This window comes from Elephas maximus, chromosome X, assembly GCF_024166365.1.
Source record: "Elephas maximus indicus isolate mEleMax1 chromosome X, mEleMax1 primary haplotype, whole genome shotgun sequence".
Classification (NCBI taxonomy): domain Eukaryota; kingdom Metazoa; phylum Chordata; class Mammalia; order Proboscidea; family Elephantidae; genus Elephas; species Elephas maximus.
Genome location: NC_064846.1, coordinates 154052577 through 154077136, shown reverse-complemented (window position 1 = coordinate 154077136; position 24560 = coordinate 154052577). Strand labels below are relative to the sequence as shown.

The 24560-nt window shown below is 38.6% G+C and overlaps 1 protein-coding gene across 3 annotated transcripts in view; it reads left to right on the top strand.

Moving 5' to 3' along the window:
• Positions 1-24560, top strand: part of POLA1 (DNA polymerase alpha 1, catalytic subunit) — a 349246-nt gene that overhangs the window by 150441 nt on the left and 174245 nt on the right. For all 3 annotated transcript variants that reach the window (XM_049873141.1, XM_049873140.1, XM_049873142.1), the window contains exons 33-34: positions 12561-12739; positions 14458-14589. In XM_049873141.1, coding sequence (XP_049729098.1) covers positions 12561-12739; positions 14458-14589 — 311 coding nt within the window. The remainder of the gene's footprint in view (positions 1-12560; positions 12740-14457; positions 14590-24560) is intronic.

The window sequence follows — 24560 nt, the reverse complement described above, 5'->3', positions numbered from 1 at the left end:
TTCCAGGAGGTGCCAGCCAACCCTGAAACCTGAATGTTTCTTTGACTTTTCCATTATCCTCCTTGTTATGCCACTAGATTGTCACTTCTTGGCTAGAAATATATTTCGTAACCAGCCCGGATTTCATTTCCAGGTGACCAGCGTGTAAAGAGTTACATTGCTTTTAGGCTCCATGCTCTCTAATCCATCTTAAACAAAGATGAATGTTCTTAGAGTACTGCTTAATGAAGTCCTTAGATGCCTCCTCACTGTCTGTACGTAAAGTCCTGATGCCCCACGCTGGCAATTACAGAGTCTAACTTTCTAACTCCAACCTGTATTTCTAGCCCTATTTCTTATTAGGTCTACTCAGTGTCCACTAAATGTGGTATTGTTCATTCTGTCCCTGCTTCATGGAAAATTCTCCCCCCTCCTCTCTTTAGAAGGTATAGGTTAAGACATGGGCTTTGGCATCTTAGGGGCCTGAGTTTGAATGCTAGTTACGCTATTCACAAGCTCTGTGGTGTTGGCAACCTCTAAACCTTGGTCTAAGCTGTGGTTCCTGGAGTCGTAAAATATGGCTGCTCTGAGGATGAAATAAGATGATGCCTGTGGGATGCTTCGCACAGGGCCTGGAGCAGGAGTGCTCAGTAAATGGTGTCAATAGCCATATCCCACCCTTCTTTCAGGCTTCAGTATAAGTACATATACACTTCTCCAGCCCTTAGGATTGGCACGTGATTAGTGCTTAGGACCCTCAGTGAGATGGATTGACACGATAGTGGGAATGGGGGTGGTGAGAGGAATCAGAAACACACTCAACAGGTTTGAAAGTATGTGACTTGATAATTCTTCCCAGGAAAATCCATTCAAAATCCACAAACATGGAATGCTGTTGTTAATTGCCGTCTAGTCGGTTCTGACTCATGGCGACCTTAAGTATAACGCAATGAAATACTGCCCGGTCCTGTGCCATCTTCACGATCATTGACATGGTTGAGTAAATGGTGTGTGTATCCCCACAACCACCACCAAAGACTTCTGCATAAAAAAGTTTTTTTAGAGTAGATCTCCCAGGTTTTTCATTTGTATCATCAGGAACCTGGTCTAAAGGCAAACAGTTGCCCCTTCCTACTGTGGTTTTGAATTTTCCAGGGGTACAGCACTGAGAGGGGGTGGAGAGAACAGGAGCCCAGTCTCATGAATGACATCTAAGGGAGATAAGTGCAGGGCCTTGTATTTCAGGAAAGCTATTGTACGATAAAGGACGATACGGCCTGCCTAGGTGGATAAGCCAGAGGACCACTCAGGTAGCTCAAGACTCGTCCTACTGAGAGGGGAACAGACTGATTTTATTGGTCCCAGGGGTCATATTGAGGATGATTTTTGTGTATAAATTAAGGAGCGGACAGATTTTTACTTGCTTAAGGACAGACTTTATAATGACTGCAGCTGTCTTTTGAACATAGGCCACCTTATGAATCTAGTTTTCACAGATTATTTTCCAAGCTAGTAGACTGGAGGGTTCCATCTTCAGAGGTTTCATGTTGTGTCTCATCACAACCGATCTCAGTTTTCTGAGGGAACCCTGCACCCTTGTGCATGGTTCCACCACGTACCCCTCTCTCCTACCCTATCGCCTGAAAGCTCAGTGAGCATTTGTGGCTGTGTGGTCAGTATTCTGGGAGGCCCCTTCTTGGTGCCTGGCAGCCGATTAGAACTGACTGAAAGGCCTGTGTCCTTGGCATTGAGCTGCTGCTCCTCCCCCTTTCGATCTTTTTTTCATTTTCTGCCATTTGACAACAGGTTTTTTCTTTTTTTTAATGATTTGTTTTTGTTGTCGTTGAGAATATACACAGCAGAACATACACCAGTTCAGCAGCTTCTGCACGTACAGTTCAGTGACACTGATTACATTCTTCGAGTTGTGAAGCCATTCTCATCCTCCTTCTCTGAGTTCTATCGTAACTCATGTGCCTAACATAAACTCACTGCCTACTGAGGTTCCTGTCTAATCTGTCGAGTTGCTATTTGCCGACGGCCTAGGCCGTGAGAAGTTGTCATCGTTGTGGTCCCCCTCCTCCCCTGCTTGTCCATGGCTCCCACCTCACCCCCGGCCATCACAAGGGGGTGATGTGCACATATGCACACACGTATCTGTCTGCATTAGTAATAACTCTTTTAGTCCTTTATCTCTCTCTTTCCTCATAGGAGGCTCAGCATTAATGAACTGCAAGACAGAAAGTGCCAGTCACCGTGAAGGTCTGTAGGAAATACTCATGCTAACCCAGGCAGGTCTTTGCAGGCATTTGCTCCTTGCCCGAGTCAGGAGCTGAATTTTTATCTGCATCTGTTATTCCCCCACCCCCAGTGAAAAGCCAGGGTGGCTGCTCAGGGATTCAAGGACCCTACTGTCAGTTCTGACTTAGCCTGTGGTTTTAGAGAGGAGGGGGGAGAGAGGAGATGGGGAAGTGGTGGGAGAGTAAGGGGAGGGTTAGGTGGGTGCGCGGTTTCTAAGAGGTGCAAGTTGTAGGCATAAAATTACTGTAATTTGGTTTTAAAATTCTAAATCTGTTTTCTTTATATATAAAAAAAAAAACCTGCGGTTAGTGAACTGACACTGTTAAATAAGTTGAAGTGTACAAATGTATACCTGAAATACAAGCTCTCCAACTGCCTAATCATAGACATAAAATAATTCTCTTGCTTTTAATGCAGTTTTTATCTTTGATTAATAAAACATATTACAGTGTTGAAACTTCAGTGAAGTTTGATACTTTGTCCTTTTAGTTAGTACAAAGAAAATCAAGGAATAATGGCATAATTTCATTTAGGAAAATTGTTAAGTTCGTGATTTTTTATTTTTAAGACTCTTTTGTGGAGAGCAGCTCTATTTTTCAACTACCTTTTTCTTTTTCTGTTGCTTTTATATGGCTTTCCTTGAAATGAAAGGCAAGCATCAAGTGTTGGTTTTATCCTGTGGCTTCACTTTGGAAATTCTCTAATTCTCCCTGTCAGGATACCTCCTGAAGTCTGTCTGGTGGCATGTTGCATGGCCAGGTGTTCCATAAGAGAAGGCCATTTTAGTGAAAAGGAGAGAGGATCGTCTATTAAATGAGTGAATGAATAAGTCTGCTGAATTGAAAGAGAATAGTTTGTTCTCTCTAATAACTAGTGATTCTCATTATCCCACAGTAAAATGTGTATCATTTTTCTGAAACCCATGTAAGATTATTGCTATTGGGCTTAAATAAAGCAAAATTTTACTCTTTTCCATCTGTGAATAGAAAAAAAATATAGTATTACTCTTCTTTGTACAATAACCCTATGGGAAACGTGGCCACTAAAACTTGGAACTCTTAGCTTTTCTTCTCCAGACTATAGGTTTTTCTCCCTCTTGTTCTAATGAAAGCTCTGTATATTCTGTGGATGAAATATTCTCAGTATGTGCAAACATCCAAATAGTCTTCTGTACTTAGCAATACAGGCCAATGATGAGAAGAGTCTGAAGTTCGCTCTGGAATTACATTTTTTAATAAATTTATATTTCATGCATAACAGTACTTACAATTGTATAAATCTTTCTTCCAATGAGCAATGATTTGTACAATAGCTGTAAAGTACATTTCTTCATGGTCATTGATAAAATTTTAGGCATTTGGCCATCTGGGCAGTTTCTTCTTGGTCCTAAGAAATTAATGATGTTTTAAGGAAGTGAGAATTTAGAATTTGATCTCTGAAGAAAGTGCTTAAAACAAGAGAGAGAACAAACAAACTTAACCCAGCATCCTCCGGGGTGAAATTGGAAAATAAAACTACCTTTTGAAAAATTGTACCATGCTACTCATGTCACAGAAAGTAATTTTTGTCGATAGCCAGGGTCCAGCAACATCTTCTAAGAAATAAGCGCAACAGTGGGCTAAGCAGTGTTCGTAGGTGTCTTTGGCGGGCCGAAGTAGATGTATACGCCTACAACAGATGAGGAGAAAGAATAAAGTACACGGTTTGGGAGGAGAATGATGTCACCAGTAGGTGCCTCAGGTATTACTTAGTCAATGAAGAATTTTGCCTTTTTTCAGGATTAAGTTCTCAAAAGAAAGTGCATACATGCTCTTCATTTCCAAACCATGGATATTTTCTAGAAAATAATAGTAAAATTTTAAAACTAATATATCACACTAAATGCAAAATAGGATGTTAAGAGAAGTCTTGTCAGCTGCTAAGAACTGCCCCTTACAAGGTTGAGCGCCATCCCAAGGCATCATCAAGTGGCTCAGGCTCCAGTCTACTTTTGTATTCCCTGAACAGATTAATATTGAAGACCCACTGTGCTCAGTATAGTAATAGGCACTGTGAAGGATAAAGTTGAGTCAGAAACAGATCCTTTACTGAGATTACAGCCCAGCATGGAAGACTGTTCAGTTGATTTCACTGTTGTGGGGGGGTCTAGTGGATGAAACAATGTATGTCCCAAAAGAGGTAAAATATAAAGGATTATTCAGAGGTCAGGGGAAGCAGAGACCACTTCTAGCTAGGACCACCAGGGAAGTGGTGGCATGTGAGACCTTGTGGGAACAGACTATGGAGAGGCCAATATGGAGTTGGGAATGGTTGCCTACCCCACTGCTCACTGTTCTTCCAGCCCATTGGTGAACTGCAGGGGCGGAGATCTGTCTCTGCAAGGGAATCTCTACAGCACATTAGAGAATTCATAGAGAGCCACTTCAGAGGTATCAGTCACACCACTCAGCACCTCAGACCCTCAAGGTGGGCACATTATGATTTGTCTCACTAGCCTGCACACTGAGGGCCAGCAGCGACGCTATTCACCCAACTGCAGCTGGAAACCTTGAACCAAGCCAGAGCATGTTTCGAACAATCACTTGGATGAGTAATTCATAACTCTGGCTTTGTAGTCCTTGGAGTTTCCACAGGAAAATGAGGCGATCTCAAATTATTTAAATTAGATCAAGTTTTTGAAAAGATTAAGTGTAGCCTTTGCAAAATCGTATAGCCTATAGAAAAATGTGTAAGACAGAATAAATGACAGAAGCAGAATGCAGCATCATACACTATTAAATATTAAATACTTAAGCTATGCTTAACTATATTAAATAAATGTGTGAATAAGACAGGAAAGGGTTAAGTAGGGAATTATAAGGGTTCCCACTTATTGAGAAAATATTAACATTGTTATTTTAGTACCAAAAATAAGACAGATTTTACAAAATCAGAAGGAAAAAAAACAGGTACACAGTCGCTTCTGAAAGGGTGGGTGGTTAGGGACATGGAGTCTTTGCTGTTTTCCCCAGTATCTACTAACACAGCTGGAAAAGAAGAAGTCTTTATTGTAAGGGAAGCAATCCTTGGTCTCTTAGCTTATTTGCATTATTTTATTTTCCAAACATTTTTTTTTCAGCATAAGAAATATGCTGGAAGTGTCCTCAGATTTAAAAATAGGAAAGAAGACACTGCTAAAGTTTGTTCCTCCCCAGAGGTACACATCTTAATAAGTTCAAGTTCACATTCAGGGCTGTCATCAAGGGCATTGCAAACAATTCATTGCCGTCATGAGAGTGCTGCCATCAGGAATTTGTTTTTTTTTTTTTTTGTTCTGTCAAGATACTGAGAGCTACCTTCTGCAAGGCAATAAAGACTTTGGGAATTTACTTAACCCAAAGATTTGAATGTTCTCTTAAAATACCCAGAAATTTAGCATTTATATTCTAGAGAGGTTTATTGTTGGTGTAAAAGGCAATTTCAGTTGTCTGTCACTTGTAGTCAATTTTGTTTATCTTTAAATTGGATCTGTAGTATTTTTTAAACTTTTTATTATGGAAAATGTAAACGTATACAAAAGTAGAAACAATAGTATAATAAACTCCCATGTACCTATCCCCTAGCTACAGTAGTCTGCAACTTACCACCAATTTTTATTCCTCCTCCCCACCTCTCCTGATTATTTTGAAGTGAATTCTAGACATCTTGTGATTTTATTTGTAAATATTTCATTTTCACATTGTAAAGGACAAAGATTCCCCTTTTAATTATAGCCACAATTATTATCACATACCAAGAAACACAATAACTCCTTCATTTCATCAATATCCAGCATTCATATTTCCCTGATTGTCCTATAAATATACTTTTTTTTAAAAAACTCTTTGTTTGAATTAGAACCCAGTGAGAGTCCATATATTGTGATAGCTAAATCTCCTCCGTCTTTTTTGTTTTAAATCCTTCCAATTAATTTGTTAAAGAAATTGGGTTCTTTGTTCTTTAGAATTTCCCTCATTCTGGAGCATCTCCGTGGTACTCTTTAACATGTTCCTCTGTCCCCTGTATTTTCTGTAAATTGGTAGTTAGAGCTAAAGACTTGACCATATTTAGGTGCAGTTTTGGGGGGGAGGTAGCTAATACTGCTTCCTAGGTGATGGCGTGTACCTCTGTGAGAAGGTACAGAATGTCTGATTGGAATCTATAGCATTTTATATGAGCTCATGGTTATATCATAAGAAATATTTAGTACTTTTTTAATATAAATTTTATTACAGTATAACATATATACAGAAAAGTACACAAAGCCTAACCAGACAGCTTGATGAGTTTTCACAAGTGAACACACACTAGTGTAGTCCACACTGAACACAAAAAACAGGTTATTTACTTCATCCCCAGAAGCTCCCTCCTTTACCCCCCCCCCCGAAAAGCACTATCAATCATGACTTGTTTTTGAACATTACATCAATTATGTCTTTACTCTTTTGTTTCTGGCTACTTTTACTCAGTATTATGTGAGATTCATCCATGTGGTTGTACTTCATTTCTCTTATTTTATTGAATACCGCATTCTGACTGTCTACTGCAGTAACACCTACGGGTTGTGTCCACATTTTGGCTATTGTGAAAAGTGCTGATTTGAGTGCTCTTGTACATATCTTCTGTTGAGCATATGCATGCATTCTTTCAGATACATACTTAGAGGTGGAGTTGCTATGTCATAAAGGACGTGTACATTCAACTTTAGTAGACAGTGCCAGCTTTCTAACGTGCACCTGCCAATTCACAATCCCTCTGAGCAGTGTATAAGTGGTGCTGCACATTCTCACCAACACTTGGTGTTTTCAATCGTTTTTCACTTTAGGCATTCTAATTGGTATGTGGTGGCGCATAGTATTGTGGATTTAATTTGCATTTCTTTTTTTCTATTGGATTGTCTCTTGTTGATTTGTAGACATTCCTTACATATTCTAAACATGAGTCCTTTGGAAATATATATTGCAAGCAACTCTTGTTTGGTGTGCTTTTTTTTTATAAGTATAATTTATATGCAGCGAATTGTTAAGATCTTAGGGTATCACTAAAAAAAAAACAGTTGCTGTCGAGTTGATTCTGACTCATGGTGATCCCATGTGTACAGAATAGAACTGCTCCGTAGGGTTTTCAAGGTTGTGACCTTTTGGAAGCAGATCACCAGGCCTTTCTTCCAAGGTGTCTCTGGGTGAGTTTGCACCACCAACTTTTCAGTTGGTGGTCAAGTGCTTAACCATTTGTGCCACCCAGGGAGTCTTAAGGGTATCATACAATCAGTTTCTGAAGGCACAGAACATTTCCATCACCCCAGAAAGTGCCCTTGTGCCCCACCCCCTCATAAAAACAGCTGCAGATCTGCTTCCTATCACGATAGGTTAAACCCAGCCTGTTTGTGGCGAGCCAGTTCCGACTCATAGTGACCCTATGGGGCAGAATAGAACTGTCCCATAGGGTTTCCAAGGCTCTCTTTATGGAAGCAGACTATTACATCTTTCTCCCCCAGAGCAGCTGGTGGATTCGAACCACCAACCTTTCAGTTAGCAGCCGAGTGCTTAACCACTGTGCCACCAGGGCTCCTTTCACCATGGGTTAGTTTTGCCTATTCCAGAATTTTATGTAAATGGTCTCATACAGTATCTACTTTTTGTGTTCAACTTTTTTCACTTAGCATAATATTTCTGAGATTCATCCATCTTGTTGTATTAGTATTCCTTTTTTTTAAATCACTGAGTAGTAGTCCGTAGTGGAATAGACTAGTTTATTTAGCCAGTCTCCTTCCTGTTGATGGACATCTGGATTGTTTCCAGCTATTGGCTGTTTTGAATAAAGTTGCTGTGAACATTCTTGTACAAGGCTTTTTATGGATATAGCATTCACTTTTTAAAAAATCCATTAAGTACTTTTTTAATAATACTAAATTTTCATTTCGTATACTGTTCCCTAAGAAGTCCAGATATAGGAAAACCTGGATTAGTACAAAAGGTAAACTGTTTCTTTCCTAAAATAAATGTTTCCTTTTTACACAAACAACACTTCACAACAGAATTCTATTAACTAACTCGGCTTAAGTAATTCATATTACAAGCAGCTGCTTGGGAACACCATTTTCTGCCTTTACTCGGTTGAGGTTTCACTTACATGGATTTTCTCTCTTCCCCACTTGTGTGAACATATGCAATTGACTTTACTGTAATTATTTGCAGTTGCACTAATAGAGTTTTTAGGAAGAAGAAAATTATTTGATAAAATCCTCAGTCTCTCAGATAACCCTATGACTTGAGTTAGAAGCAATTTAAATACTCCTTGGGGACGGGGGCAGGTGAACATTCTAAAAATAGGCCTAGTTTACAATGGTTAGGAAATAACAATGGTAGAAAATAATTTTGTGCTGAATGTCACATTGGGGGTGTGTGTGATAAGAATGTGGTGATCTTAAGTAAAAACAGTACTGTTAAACTCATCCACCCCAATGCCTGTGATGTTACTTTCTATAAATACTTCTTGAAACGTGAGAGCTTTGATCCTGTTGCCTTAATAATGTGCAAGACTATAAATTTTCCGATTATAAATGACAGTATTTGAATTTCATCTCACTGCCCCTTGTGGTCCCTACCACCACCACAAGGAAAATGGCTTAACTGGAGCATTGCAAGTCACAGGACTGAATTAAAGTATGCGTCGTTTCTGCTTATTGTGGGAAAAACCGCCGCTGCGCTTCCCTCAGATAACTTGCTTTGCAAAGCGCTGATAGGCTGCTCATTGCGTTGTGCTGTGCTTGACCAAATAATTGAAGTCATCTGTCAAAAGCTAGTCTAGTAGAAGTGGAAGTTTTCTTTTCTCAGATGGGGCATAAAGTTTGTTTCCTTAAGCCAGTTGTTCAGAGAAAGCTGTCAATACAAGAGGTAAGGAATGTGCAATTCCATTTTGCATCTCTTACTCAAAGACGAATCCAGTTGCTTACTGTATGGTAAGCAGTTTAATGTTGATATACAATGTATATGCATGTATGACAACTGTAATCCTGAAGATTTTGCTTTAATGTCATTTCTGACGGAAGGGTTTAATTTGGAGGAACAATAATTACATATGGTTATATGTAGTAGCTCTGTTTGGCACGTTTTAAAATTCAGAATCTCTACCTCTAGGTGGCAGCACCAGATACTTTTTTCCTGTTGTTTCGTTCCAGCCTTAGTAAGTTGCGGTATAAGCAGTAAAACTTTTTTAAGTCTACCGAAACTTAGAAATTATTACCAATTTCGTGAGCCTTTGGAAAGACTAATTTATATGTTAAATGAGTTTGGCACTTGTTTAAGCCTGGATTTTGATCATTAAAAAAAAAATTCTAAGAGCAGTGATCCTTATTTTTTTAACATGACATTTCGTTTTCTTAAAAGGATTTAATTTAGCCCTCTCGTGATTTGTCTGTTGAACTTACAATTGCCCTCTTAAGGAAACCACTTTTTCCTGACATCTTTAAGTAACTTGTGCAAGGATCATTGTATACCTAATATTTTAAGGGTAATCATTATGTCTTCTCCCTTCATATTTTTAAAATTCAACACTGACCTATAACCCAGAGAGTGCTGAGATGAAGCCCCCCTCCCCTAAAGAAATGCAGCTTGGAAATAAATCTGAAGGCTAGGTAGTTGGCTTTGTTATGGCCATGGGAAGATATGCGTTGTTTGTGGGAATGGACATTTAGAGTAGACGTTTCATCAGGCCAGATATTTTTCCATAAGTTTTGGCTAGTTGTTGGGCATTTGTCCAGAACTAGCCAGATTGCACATGTCCAGTTTTGGCTTACCCAGCAGGCAGACTGCCGGGGCTGGTGCTGGAAGCTTCGGTGTGCTCAGGTGTGCTAAGTGAGCCTGGTGGGGAGGGGGGTAGATAACACCTTCTGTTAGTTCCTTCTCACATTCTGGCCAGTTTTTTGAACATGCGAAGCCAGTGTTGTTTTTTTCTTTGAATTTTGGACTGTGAAAGAAGCTTGCCTTTTTAGAAAAATCTTCCTTTTTGTCTTTTTCCTCATTTTTTGAATAATATATAAACCCACTACCATAGGGTCGCTATGAGTCGGAATCGACTCAACGGCACTGGGTTTGGGTTTTGGGTACCATGGAGTCGATTCCGACTCCTAGCGACCCTATAGGACAGAGTAGAACTGCACCATAGGGTTTCCAAGGCTGTAAATCTTCACAGAAGCAGACTGCCACATCTTCCTCCCGTGGAGTAACAGTGGGTTTGAACTGCCGACCTTTCGGTTAGCAGCTGAGCTCTTTAACCACTGCGCCACCAGGGCTCCTTTTGATTAATACAGAAATGGGAAATTGATAATCATACTGTCAGTGAAGTGGGGAAGCTGTGTTCTCATAATCATAAATACAGCGTACATTATGTGACTACAATTTGATTCACAACTAGAGCGTAATGAATTAGCAATAGTTACCCTTCACTACAGAGAAGAAATAGCCTCATTCAGAGGCGTAAGCTCTCTCACTCAATCCCTCTGTCCATCTTATCTTTAAGTGTGAGGATATATATAGTCCCACAGACTTCACTAATTTGCTGCTTCTCTTAGAGGATCTGTAACCTACGAAAGAAAAATGGATATTGAGTCTTAGGGCTGAGTGACCTATGTTACAGTAATTCATGTGGCTAGCGAAGAACACTCTTTTAAATTGTTTTGAATGTGTACTTCTTTTATTATATACTATCACTTTAGGAAATAGTCACTTTGAATAATTCCTACAAAGAGCAGCTCTGAACTTGATATGTAGCATGAACATGTGTTTTTTATTTTTCTAAATTCATAATCTTGAGTGCCTATATTCTGGATTAAATGTTTCTTCATTATTTTATTTTTTCATTCAAATGACATTTATTGAGTGCCTACCATGTAATAGGCACCACCGAAAGCAGTTTGTAATGTCTTGTCCGGTTTAAATTTCAAAACAGCCTTGTATGATCAGTGGCACTATCTCCATTTTGCAGGTGAGAAAACTGAGACTCAGAGTCTCAGCCTTCCTTTTGTTTGTTCAGCACCTTTGCCCCGTAAGAGTCTGTCTCAGGTATTTTGTAATTACTAGGCGTCTTTTAACAATTGACCAAAGAGGGTCTAGGATTTTGTCACTAAATTCCAAATATATCTAGTATTAGATTATCTACCTGTGCAGCTGTTGAAAGATTTAAAACAACTTTGAGATATTTTTGGTGTGTGTAAACAATTTTGCTTGGTTTTGAATGAAATCTCTCAAAAACTCTAGACTATGTTTTATTATTACTTATTTGCCTGTATCCTAAAGTACATATGATAGCTTTCCTTTGATTCCTAAAATGCCTGGAATTCGTAGGGATGGCTAAGGGATATTTGCAAGGAAATATATATATATATTCTAAGATACAGTGTGGCATGGTTATCTGTAAGTATAAACTCAAATCGTAAAAGCATCAGGTATGCTTTGACTAAGGATAAATTAAATTGGCTGGCCTAAAAAATGTTTCTTTTCTTTAAATAGTTTGTGGAAACAGGACAGCATAAACTATGCATCGATAGAGTTCTTGTATCGTTTCAATTGAAATACGGAAGGTATATTTGGTTTCAGGGTTGCTGGGGGACATTTTGACCTATAGAATCTGTACATCCATTGTTTTTGCACATATTTTGAATTTCTGAATCCCAAACACCAAAAGCCATGTTGCATTTTGTCTCAGATGAGGCTACTGAATTTTAACCACTGAATTAGGTTGCAACCTACGTGCTGTTAACTACTGAGCCAAGATGAAATCGACCACTGCATTGAAATCCGGCTTAGCAGTTGTAGCTGCACTTGAAGGAGTTGTAATAACCGTGAACCTGTTTTCTTTAATGGGATTTTTATGTTCTATTTTCAGTTTTAATGGTGCCACTTTGATTTTAAGAGTTTCTTAATAACACTGCACATTTTTCTGAGATTTTCATTGTAACTTTAAGAAAATAATAAAACCATCCTTAGCTGAAGTAGTTTCGTCTGAACCCAAACGTCCACTGGCATATTTTTGTGTTGGCATTAGTGCAGTTTCCTTGTTTTATTTATAATCTCTCGTTAAAAAAAAAAAAGTCCTTTGTCCATGTGATATAAGCCTTTATCTTGAGCTTAAATGGTTGTGTATGTGTGTGTACAAATTTCTACTCATTCTTTTGTGTGAGTTTTCCTCTTTGGGTGTTTTTGGGGTAAGGGAATTCAAATAATTGTAACCTTCTGAATTTGTTTTTTCTTTTACATTAATAGGACTCGACCCCACCCAATTTAGAGTGCAACATTATCATAAAGATGAGGAGAATGCTGCTTTACTTGGTGGCCCAGCACAGCTCACTGATGAAGAGAAATACAGGGACTGTGAAAGATTCAAATGTCCATGCCCCACCTGTGGGACCGAGAATATTTATGATGGCGTCTTTGATGGTTCGGTTAGTTGTTTCTTTTTCTTTCCTTTTTTCATTTTGTGCATGAACTAGCATAATGCCCCTACCCCCAAACTGTGTGGTATAAAAAGGAAACCACACTTCTATATTTCTTTCACAGGTTTAAAAAATTTTAACATCATATGAACTCTGCCTTCACAACTTTATTTCGCCTTGAAAACTCTTAACTGAACGTGCTCAAATATTGTTTTTGGCTGCCTAGAGTGACTGGCCTTGGTTTGCAAATGGAATCTCTCAGAAATTCTAGATTGTCTTAAAGTGTTTTTTTTTTTATTGTAATTCCTTAATTAGTAACCTGTGTTTCCCCACTTCCAACCCCCATTTATTAAGACTTAGAGCAATATTTTCCTTTATCTTAAATCAAGTTAATGGGAACTAAGTGTTTTTGGAAAGTTTTTGTTTATCTTTACACATCCCACTTACCTCCTCCCTGACAAAGGTACTCGTATTATCTTTTCTGCTGTCTTTGTATATCAGACATTTAAAAAGTCACAGGGAGACATTCCTCTCAAGAAGTGCTGCCAAAAAATGTATCATTGACCTTGGATCAGAACTTGAAACTTGGCCAACTTACTTGATTCCACTGCAGTGTTATACATGTACTAGCCATTGGTGAATGAGTAGGCAGAAGAGCTGTGCAAAACCTTGAAACTGAAAGAAAATACATCCTTTATCTAAATTAAAAGTAATTATTTTAAGTTAATTTGGACAAACAGCAGATGTTTTGCATTTTTTTGAATCAAAACAAAGCAGTCTTTGGAAGCAAGTGCGAGGAAGAGGCAGACACAGATCAGCAATACTTGCTAAATCCTTGAGTTTTGCTTCATTACAGCTGTAAATAAGATAGTTAATTGCATGGAGGCTTGACGACTTGCAGATGGGCTAACTGTGGAAGAGCCGATGTCAAGCTCTAAAATCTCTTCCACCTGGAATTGCTTAGTGTGGCGGGTAGGGTTATGTACCAGATAGGAGCAGGAAACCAAGATGTTTAAGTATCAAGAAGGAAAACAAATGCTCCAGAAATCCCAACGGTTTTTCTATATATTATGTTTGCTTTGTCTTTTTGTTTTTAAAAAGCATTTTTTTCAATAACTAATAGTTAGCTCTTTCAGATTTCTACTCCTGCTGCCTCCCCTCCCCCGAATACATTTCACTTTTTGGAAAAATGGCGGAACTTTTAGATATTTGCTAAGCTGACGATAAGTGATACAGCTTTGTGGTATAACACTTTTAATTTTCCTACTTTATTCTGAAAGTTAAGTTGACAATATAAAAGCAAACTAACGTCATAGAGACTCTTGCTTCATGTTCAAGTTTGGAATGAATAAGTGCAAAATTAAACATTTTGATCGGTATCTCTGAGAAGGATCTCATTTCCAGTAACGTGACTTTAGTGGTATTTTCAGAGGGAAAAGTATTTTATCCACAGAGCCTGTCATGTATTGAATGTAAAATAGTGATTTCAGGGTTTTCCCTTCAACTTTGCCACCATTATGATGGTGGCAAAACAGTGGAAGGAATATGTGGCTAAAGGGGTCTTGGGAGGAAGATAGTTGTGAAAATAGGGTTAAACGCTCACCAATAAAATGAATTAATATTGCACACCAGGACAGTATGTAAGCTTTTAAGGATAAAAAACCTTTAAAAACCTTGCAGTAACCTTTTTGTACTTGTCTGTCTTGACTTCCTTTTCATCCCTGTAGGGAACCGATATGGAGCCCAGCTTGTATCGTTGCAGTAACATCGATTGTAAGGCTTCACCTCTGACCTTTACAGTACAGCTGAGCAATAAATTGATCATGGACATTAGACGTTGCATTAAAAAATACTATGATGTAAGTATCCATAATGAGTTTTTTACACACACAACTTTAGACTTTAGGTTTGGTACTTGTTTTAATATAAAACAATATGATTTTGTACTGGTTTCTTTGAAGCTGAAAAATTTTGAAAATATTCTGGAGAAAATTCCTGGTAAAATGCTGTTAATACAAATATGAGAAAGTGTGTAATTTTTGCATATTAGCATGACAGAGGAATTGATTTTTCTATTGGATACTACATCTCTTTCATTAATGAGCAATATTTTAAATAATGAGATTTTTTACTTCTAAGGAAAAATGAGAACATAATTATAGGAAATGTTTTAGTTTATTGTTACCTAAATAAGACTAAATTAAATGGTCACTCAGATCTTTAGATAGAGGAGGAAAAAATCAGTATTGCTTATTTTTGGCAAGTGGCACCATGAAATCATGTGTGATGATTTTAATTAAATGCCCACTACCAAATACTTCCTGTTTATGTGGTAATCTAAAACACTTCCTAGGTTAGTTTTCTTAGTAAATCAAAGTAAATGTCTTTTAAATTTAAATGCAATTTGTCTGGCATTTTGAAGAGAATGTCTAATTTTTATGAGTATATAGTAAAAATGCCAGAACAGTGAATGAAGCTGTGTGGGTTAGAAAGAAGGCTTTTATTTGACATTTTTGTTTTTCACTTTTAACATGTTTCATATGAATGAAAAAATTAAAATTGAAAATAAAATAATAACCCCACATTTCCAATTTTATTTTTCTTAACATTTCATTCTGTCACTTGCCATCTAAACAAATTTCTTAATACTTGAAAGTTAACTAACTTATTTAAAGATGGTACATTGGCAAGACATTTTGAGAAAAATGCTTGAGTTCTATTAGTGAGGACTCATTGCTTTTATCAATATAATTTTATAATTCTACTTATGTGTTAGTTAACACCTAGCATTTTCTTCTTTAAAAAAGATGTATTCTATGAAAATAGAGTATTAGATCATTAGAATAGAGAGTAAAAACCTCTAGTTCCAGTATTGTAATTTTAGAATAGAATTGTTTGTATTTGTCAAAAAAAAAAAAAAAAAGATGGGTTTGTCCAAAGTTTCCCCCCCCCAATAATAATTTTGACTACATTTTGGGGAAATCTGAAACATTTTAGTGAATAATCCTGTGCTGCATTTAATGATGCGTTGGATGGGAATAAAGGTTATGGGGGGGGGTCATATACCACAGTAGATGAAACGTTCAGCACATGAAATGTTAGGCCTTCATTTAGCATGAAGAGCCCAAATCAAAACTATTCGGCTCCTCATTTACAGACCTCATTGAGCAGAGCATGATTCTTGACTCCTGAGAAGAATTCTGCATTTTCTCTCTGTGTTTAGTCTATCAGAATCTTCACTATGGAAATGTCAATACTAGAAGAAACTCATCTATTTCCTTCTATTAGAAGGACAATCTGTTTTGACTGAGTTGAGAATAGGCAGAAAAAATGATCTTCTGTATAGTTAGAAATATGCCCGAACTGAAAGATTGAATTTTAACCCAAATTTGTATGTGTGGTGGTGGATATATAAGCATTTTTTAAGCTAAATAACCTAGTTTTCAAGATCTAAAAGTTTAACTCAAGGTTTCTAGGGCATTTGCATTAATGGCCATGTCATCCACCAGCCATCTCACTAACAGCACATGGCAGTTTTCTTGTAGTTAACTGCCCACTTGGTTAACTTTTTTTATGAGATTTCTAATCAGAATATATCCAAATGTCGCTCCTAAGGTTGGCACTTATGACTGTCATCAAAATTAGGAACTTGTTTCTCTGTTTTCTGATCTTAATCATATATGATTGATTGGATGGGAGAGAAAGAACTCCATCATTCATTCTTTTCATGACCCCATCATGAACAAATGTCTCATATTTTCAGGATCAGAATGTTCATACAAAAAGCTCATGCACCTCTAGGTTCTACTTTGTGGCAGATCTTTCTGTTTCCTACTGAGCCCAGACTTAAAGGAACTTTAACCAGTAGAGGGACATTGCATTGAGTTTCTTTGTTATTGAGCCTCAAATGACACTGATTACAGTTAGTTCACTGTGATGGTCATCCAACTGGAGACTAGTATACCAAGTATACTAGAGACAAGGATATTAATAAGCACTGAGGTTAAATGACTACTGAAGCTAACTACCAAAAGCGTTTCCTCCTATTCTGCAGTTTTAAAAATGCTGCCCACTGGGACATAAAAGTTGTTGGTAGACTGAGAGCAAGAGTCTCAGTATTTTTTCTCATTTTAGTCTTAGAATCACTATAGGAGCAGTACAGGTTACACTGAGAAAGGAAGATATCTCCGTAATGAAGGAACGTTAGGAAGATAAGTGGAATATGCTATTGGACCAACCACTCTAACTGCCAGGGAACATTGTTGCAGATCACCGAGCAATATGGTTGTCAAGAAAAAAGGGATAAAGGTTTGGGGCAACATAAGTACACTTCTAAATCATTTGTCTTTTGGAAAGATACATCACATGGTCTGTTATCTTCTGTCATGAATAATACTGGCTGTGAATAAATGCGATGTAACAAACATTTTTAAAAGTTTACGTATGTGAGAACTAGTCTATCATCATGTTTCAATATCAGCTACTTTAACAGGAGAGGAAATACTTTTTTTTTTTCTTCCACCGTCTAAGCAATGATTCTATCCCTGGAATTCTCATCTCCTAGAACATTTAAACTTAAATATACATAGAAATAGAAAAACCACCGGCATTAATTTCTTTAGGAGGAATCAACCTCTAGCGCTCTGTCCTGAAGTGTTGAAGGCAGTGCCCAAACCCAAACCCAACTGAAGGCAGTGCAGAAAGCTTAAATGCAAAGTTGGTTTCATGTCCTGCTCTTTGTTGGTTCCTCTACACAAAGTTAAAATTGAACTGATATATATATATATATTTGAAAATCATACAAATCTAGCCTAAAGACTCTGTCTCCAAGCTTTTAGGGATATTTCGAAGGACTCAATTTTACAGTGAAAATTTGATACATGTTCCCGCCCCCCTTAAATTGTGCTCCAGAAGGACAAATAGATACACACAAAAAAGGGAGAGAAACACTAGCTTATCTAAATTGGGAAATGAAGAAGGCTTTTTTTTTTTTTAAGCGTGAAAATTTCATCATCTTGTCAGCTGGCAGAATGCCTGCTGTGTGGATTCACAAAGGCTAAGAATTACACTTTCATGAAATTTTCCTCACTAACTGCCCTGGTTAATTTGAAAGATAACCCACTGTTCTAATTCATTCCTCAATTGGGCGGTGCAGGTTTTATCTTTGATCTGACAAAGCATTTGTGTTAATCGTTTTGGCCCTCTACTAGACACTCTTGGGATTGTGCTTTTACAATAAATGTGTCTGTGATAGCTCTTTAGTCTATTATACTTACAATAGATCCATAGAACTGGTAATTAATTCTCCACTGCTTTGGAAATGGGAAGAATAGGTGTAGCTCTGTCAAGTGCTGCTGGGAAGTTTGTTTAGCTGGTTCATTTTTGAAGTGTTCCCCTCAGCCGTCCATGAAGCAGCCACAGAAGAGAGTCTGAGATCAAGATGCTTGCCTACCCTGACTGCTTGCTGATAAATGAGAAATCTGACCCCTCTTGGTACCTGGGAGGGGGGTAGTGGGTCATTTACTTTCATCTCAAGTACTGTTAGTTATAATGTACATTAAATCCTCATTTTAATACTTAAAGAACCATTTGTTTCTAAAGGTGGAGCCTCCATCAGAAACATTGATAATAGTCAACTAAAATTTGCTCCTAAATTCTCCGTGATGGCTCATGCAGGTTTTAGAGTGTTCGAATGGGGCAAAATATGTTCCCCATCAGCCTTGTAGTACTTCTAGCCACCTGTAAAAGAGCGTTGCTTATAGCACTTCCCTATTATTTTTCAATATAGAATTGTTGCTGGCCAGAGACGTGGCTGGCCCTGGATCTGAAAGAAATAGCAGATGAACAGCTGGTCAGTGCCATGCATATGATAACCGTTGATTAGTTGCTAAGACCAGAAGTCGGTGGTTGAATCCCTTAGACGTTTGCTGTAGTTTTTATAGTGTCCACATATTCCTGAGTTAAGCTTTTTGAGGACAGAGACTATGCTTCTGAGTCTTACCTGTGGCCTCTGCCGTAGCCCCTTGTTTTCAGTAGTGTGTGCATTTGAATGCTCAGTAACCAAAGGGACCAATACATGTTATACTTGGCCTATTTTTTCTTGAAATTTATTTCTCGCACTGCTGCCATATCGGTAGAAGATTTATTAGTGGTATAGGAGATTCTCAGGTTAACACAAAATCCCACAACAGTTTAAAGTCATGAAGGCATTGTAGAATAGAGCTCTTTGTTGCTGTCTTCTGTATTTCACCCTACTGACTACTTTTGGGTTCATTATACATCTATCCCCAACTTACTATCTTTAGTTCGTTTCCTCCCCAAAGAGAGCATCAGGCAAAGAGGCATTGCCCAGAAATATTGTTATCATGGTGCAAAATAACATCCTGCATCAGCTGACTTTCGGTGTCCTGGTAGAAGAGCCTGTCTCTAACTACTGTATAAGAAGGCAGAGAAAGTATATGCCTAGCTATTGTTACTCTCTCCTGTTCCCTCCCTGTGGTTTTCTCTTTTCTGAGTTAGTCTTAATTGTGGCATACGCCACATTTCTTTATCTCTATTGGATCCATTTTTTGAAGAGTTCCAAAAATATTGTCCAAGGTATGTTGCCTCATGATGCAAAGACTTTCTTATGCATAAGCGAACCCCTAGTAAAGAAGGGAGCATTTGACCAAAGATGCTGAGCCTCAGCGAATTGGCTCTAAGTTCCTACATAAGAGGCCACACATTCGGGAAGTGAGGCAGAAAGTTTTGTAGTAGATGAAGAAGCCATGCTAAGCTTCTCTTTTCATCTTTACCCAAAAAAATAAATAAAACCTTTGTAAATTTGGAAATGAACACACATTCCTTGAAGACAACATTAATAACAACAAAACCTAATGTTGTAAAGCCAGAGGTTGAATTGGAGCTACCTTTTATCGAAAGTGCGACTAGGGCAGGGTGAGATACTGGCAAAAATCTTGGCTCCACAAACATGAACACCATTCAGCACCACGGGCAGCACAATCCATGGTGCCCAGCAGTACTTTCAGAAGTTTCTTTAGGAATCCACATTAATAAATTAATCTGACAGATTAGGGATGCAGCAGCCCCCACTCCATCATCCACTCCCAGCCCCACTCGTGTAAATCGCGACCAGGGCTCCTCTGATCGCCACTGTCTTTCATGGTTTCCTTCCTAAGAGTGGCATGCGATCTCACCAAGGCACTGCTGTGCAGGTGGATCTGTGAGTTAGAGCCATGCAGTGATGCCCAGGAACTCTGCTATTCCACTGCAAATATTCAGTGTTCAGTAACCCTCAAAATTTCTCATTTCTTACCTGTGGTGATGCAGGCTGATCGTTCTTAGGTTATAGGTTGCAATATGCAGTAGTATCACAGGTACATTAGTGCAAAAGCGCTTAAACTTGAAGCACTGTTGGAATTATTGTTTATTCCCTTGCTTCTGCATTTATATTTAGAACATTTAAAAAGAATAAATTGGGTTTCTTTTTTGTAAAGACTCTAACAGCATAATTATAAGTGGTACAAAAGGCATGCAAAGAAGCAATAGATATCTATCCCACCCATTTAGCATCATAGGCAGCAGGATCCGTGGTGCCCAGTGGTACTTTAAGAAGGGTAGTTTCTTTAGGAATCCACAGAACTCCTCCTCAATCTTATTAAAAGAGAACATATTGAGAATTAGTAATTCTTTTTTGTTTCACAGCATTTGATAGGGAATTTAAGCACAAATAAATACCACAGACACCAAGCGCATTTTTGAATGTGGTGTTCCAAACATCAGGGCCCATTGATAGAGGGTTGGTATATGCTTATGGGGGAACGACTGATTTTTCTTAGCTGTGTATGCCAAGCAAGCTGGTTTTGAATCTGGTATAACACTTTACTGCTACACCATGATGTGTTGTCATAGAAAAGCTAAGAAATGGGATTTGGTGTTGGGTAGATTAGAATCTCGTTGTAAGTAAATTTAAATGAAAAACAGTTCCAATCTGGCCCCCTAATACATGCCAGCTACACAAGTAGTGTATCATAGTATATTACACTAGTATATCATAGTATGAACATTAGCTGTTGTAGAGGAGTTCTGATTAGCAAATTGGATCAGATACCACCTTATATACCACCTGACTTTTATCCTTTATCGAATAACCCACATTTACTTGTAGTTTCTATATTTATCAGAATACCTTTTTATCTTTGATTTCATTTCATCTTAACCTTATGTCATGGACCCTGTTTGGGGAGGCTCAGAGCTAGAGTATAATCCTGAGGGACAAACATGGGACCCACACAAAATTCTGAGGTGCCTGGGCCACCAGGAACAGTGTTGTCTACTGAAGATAGATCCCAGAGCTGCTTGCAAGATCTGAGCTTGGGCCATATCTTTATTTATATATATATATATATATATAATTTTTATTGTGCTTTAAGTGAAAGTTTACAAATCAAGTCAGTCTCTCACATAAAAACTTACATACACCTTGCTACATGCTCCCAATTACTCTCCCCTTAATGAAACAGCCTGCTCCCCCCCTCCACTCTCTCTTTTCATGTCCATTTTCCCAGCTTCTAACCCCTCTACCCTCTCATCTCCCTTCCAAGCAGGAGATGCCAACATAGTCTCAAGTGTCCACCTGATCCAGGAAGCTCACTCCTCACCAGCTTGGGCCATATCTTGCTGTCCTGTATCATTCCCCCACCTATACATATTCTCCCTCCTAAGTTTTATCAGAGATGGAGACAATTATAGCTAGAGCCCTTGCCTATACTTTCCCTAAATTTTGAAAGCTTAGCACTTGATTGTATCAGTCATTAGACCAGGCACTGCTAGCCTCACGATGTATGATTCTGTAACCAAACACCTAGGTCAGAGTTCCTGTCTACCCTCTTACTGGCTCTGTAACTTGGGCTAGTTACTGAACTTCTCCAAGCCCAAGTTTCCTAGCCTAGAAAATGATGATAGTACTAGTACCTGCTCTATGAGGTTGTGATGAGGGCTGTATGGGTATGGGATAATGTACTCAGAAAGTGTGTAGAGAGCTGTCATCAACGTTCATTACAGGTAATCCCTGGGTTACGAACGTCTGACTTACGTACAACCTGTAGTTACAAACCAACTCCTAGAAAGCCTATGATATTAAAAATTTGAGATACATACAATGGTTTGTAATAACAAACAGGTGCTACTTTATTATTACTGTATTAAAGATGTTTTAGTGTATCTGGAAGTTTCTTTAATTTTTTGTGCATAGAAAGGTACACTATGTATTACATACTAAGACAAACATTTGACTAATTGACATTAGATACAAACCGTACCTAACTGTTCTGACTTATGTACGAATTTGACTTAAAGACAGAGTTAGGAACGGAACTCATTCATAATCCAGGGACTGTCTGTATTCCTATCTGAGACACGGTGAATGAACATGGTGCAGAACACCCATAGACAGACCTGGGCTAGGGCCTTGCTGTCCCTGCCCTTCCAGGGTGTCCATCGATAAGTCTCTGTCTTCTTGCTGCTCCCCCTCTGACATCTAGTAGAAGGGTACCATACCGTACTGTGCTGTGTTTCCTCATGGCCCTCCCTTCAGTTTGCCAATGTGGAAGTTTACTTCTCAGTGTTGGTGAATAGAACCTCAAAGTCAGCCTTAGGAAAAGGTCACCAGCCTATAACTCCTTCAAGGCCCAGGACCCAGTAGCGCACCTAACCTGATAGGTGCTCAGCAAAAAATGTATTGAACGAATTCACCATATTCTAAGAGGTTGGTACTATCAGGCAACTCTCCCAGGTCACACAGATAGCAGCATCAGGACTGTGACCACACTTGGGAACCCTAGTCCAGAATTTTGCCCATCACATATGCTAAGACAGCCGGTTATGGATACCAAGTTGCTAGACAATAGTATGGATCAAGACCTCGGGCATCCACATTAAGGTCACATAACTGGCTGGGGCATGAGTCCAGAAAGCCAATTATACTCACCCAGCAATGGCCTAGTCAAGCCATTGAAGGGAATCAGATATGTTGAACCTGGAGCTTCAGCAGCTTCTGATACTGTTTGCCTCCTCTGAAGGGAAAATTGGAGGCTTTTTGAAACGCTGAAGAAATACCATAGGAGTTGTCAAATATCTGAAAACAAGTGGGTAAAAACAGAAAACTACTTGTGCCAAAACAGTAGGATTCCTTTCTTCAGTTTGATTTCTCTAACTTTGCATATTGAGGAAAAACTCAACTTCAGGTCTAACTCCAGTCATCTAGAGCTCCTATCTTGTAGTAGTGTAAGAAATTGAAGCAGAACAGATTTCGTTTAACCTTTCAAAAGTGAGATTTTCTCACCGTTGACCTTCCTGACTTCAAGGAGCAAAAAGGAACTATTGCTTCTCTGCTGCACGTGTAAACGAGAGATGGGAGGAAAGCGCCTCAGGCAATGGATGTCTTTCTTATTTGGTTTGCCTAGAAAGTGTATGTTAGGGTTCCCATGTGGAAATTTGCCTTTTGCGGATACTCACAGATAGGAATTTCCAGAGGGTCCTGCCCAGCAGCCTTGAGCTAAATGGAATAACCATATTTCTGCTTAGGAGGGGGTTATTTCTGTACCTTTCTGAGGTATCACAAAAATTCTCAAAGCCTGGATTCTAAAATAATACAAAAATTAGAGCACCGGTGTAGTTTGAACCAATGGGCATTGATTTGTTTTGTGCTTGGTGTAAATCAGAGGTAGCTTTACTATATGCTCACTTCTGTAGTGGTTTTGAAGAGCAATGTATGACTTTTTGTCCTGGTTCAAAACTTGTCTAATTCTCAGCACCCCCTCGAAAAATGGTCTCCTTTTTCTATGCTTCACCATAGCGTAACTCTTAGGGTGGATAATTTTGTGATGGTCATTATGCAGCTTGTTTCGTAAAAAGTCCCAGGCCTTAAAACAGTCCCCGACCCCTCTCAGGCTGTACAGGTGCTTAGGGCTCCTTAGTTGTTGAAGAAGCTCTTTATGCTATTGGGAACTGAGACGACCTTGGAGCCCAGCTCTCGGGAGCCCAGCCTAGCAGGGCTTCAGTCCACCAGCCAAGAATGTTAAGGAATCTTGGAGAAAATCGGCAGGAAAAACACTCCTGCCTCGGAATTATATGTATAATAAAGGTTTAGAACCCATGTGGATGAAGCCGCAACTACAACTTTCCATCAGTTGGTGTTCAGGAGTCACCCCTTCCAGGAATTGATCATCAAAGGAAAATCAGAAGAGAGCTCAGAGTCAAGAGAGACCTGTTTAAAAGTTTCACACCAAAATAGAGCATCACGCTGATGAGTGTACGTAAGGAGCTAGCACAGTGCTTCTCAGACCGTTTGGTCTGTTGGACCCCTATACGCTTAAGTTATTGGGGGTGTGAGAGAGCTTTCGTTTATTTGGGTTATGTGTATTAACATTTACTTTATTATACAGCAAAACCGAGACATGTAAAAGGTATTAATCCATTTAAAAGTAATAATAAGCCCATTATATAACAAAAATAACATTTTTATGTCAAGTAATTATATGTTGCAAAACAAAAAAATTCAGTAGGAACAATGGCATTCTTTTACATTGTTGAAAATCTAATGTGTGTCTTAGAAGACAGATTCTCAGATCCACTTCTGCATCTAATCTGTTATGATGTGTCGTTTTGGTTGAAGTATATCAAGAAAATTGAGCTTCACACAGATATGTAGCTGGAAAAGGAAGGAGTATTTTCATAGTCTTTTAAGTTAATTGTGGATATTCTTTTTTGTTACTACACCAAACCTTGTAACGTGGTACTTTCTTAAATGGTTATTTGCAATGTGGAGTCT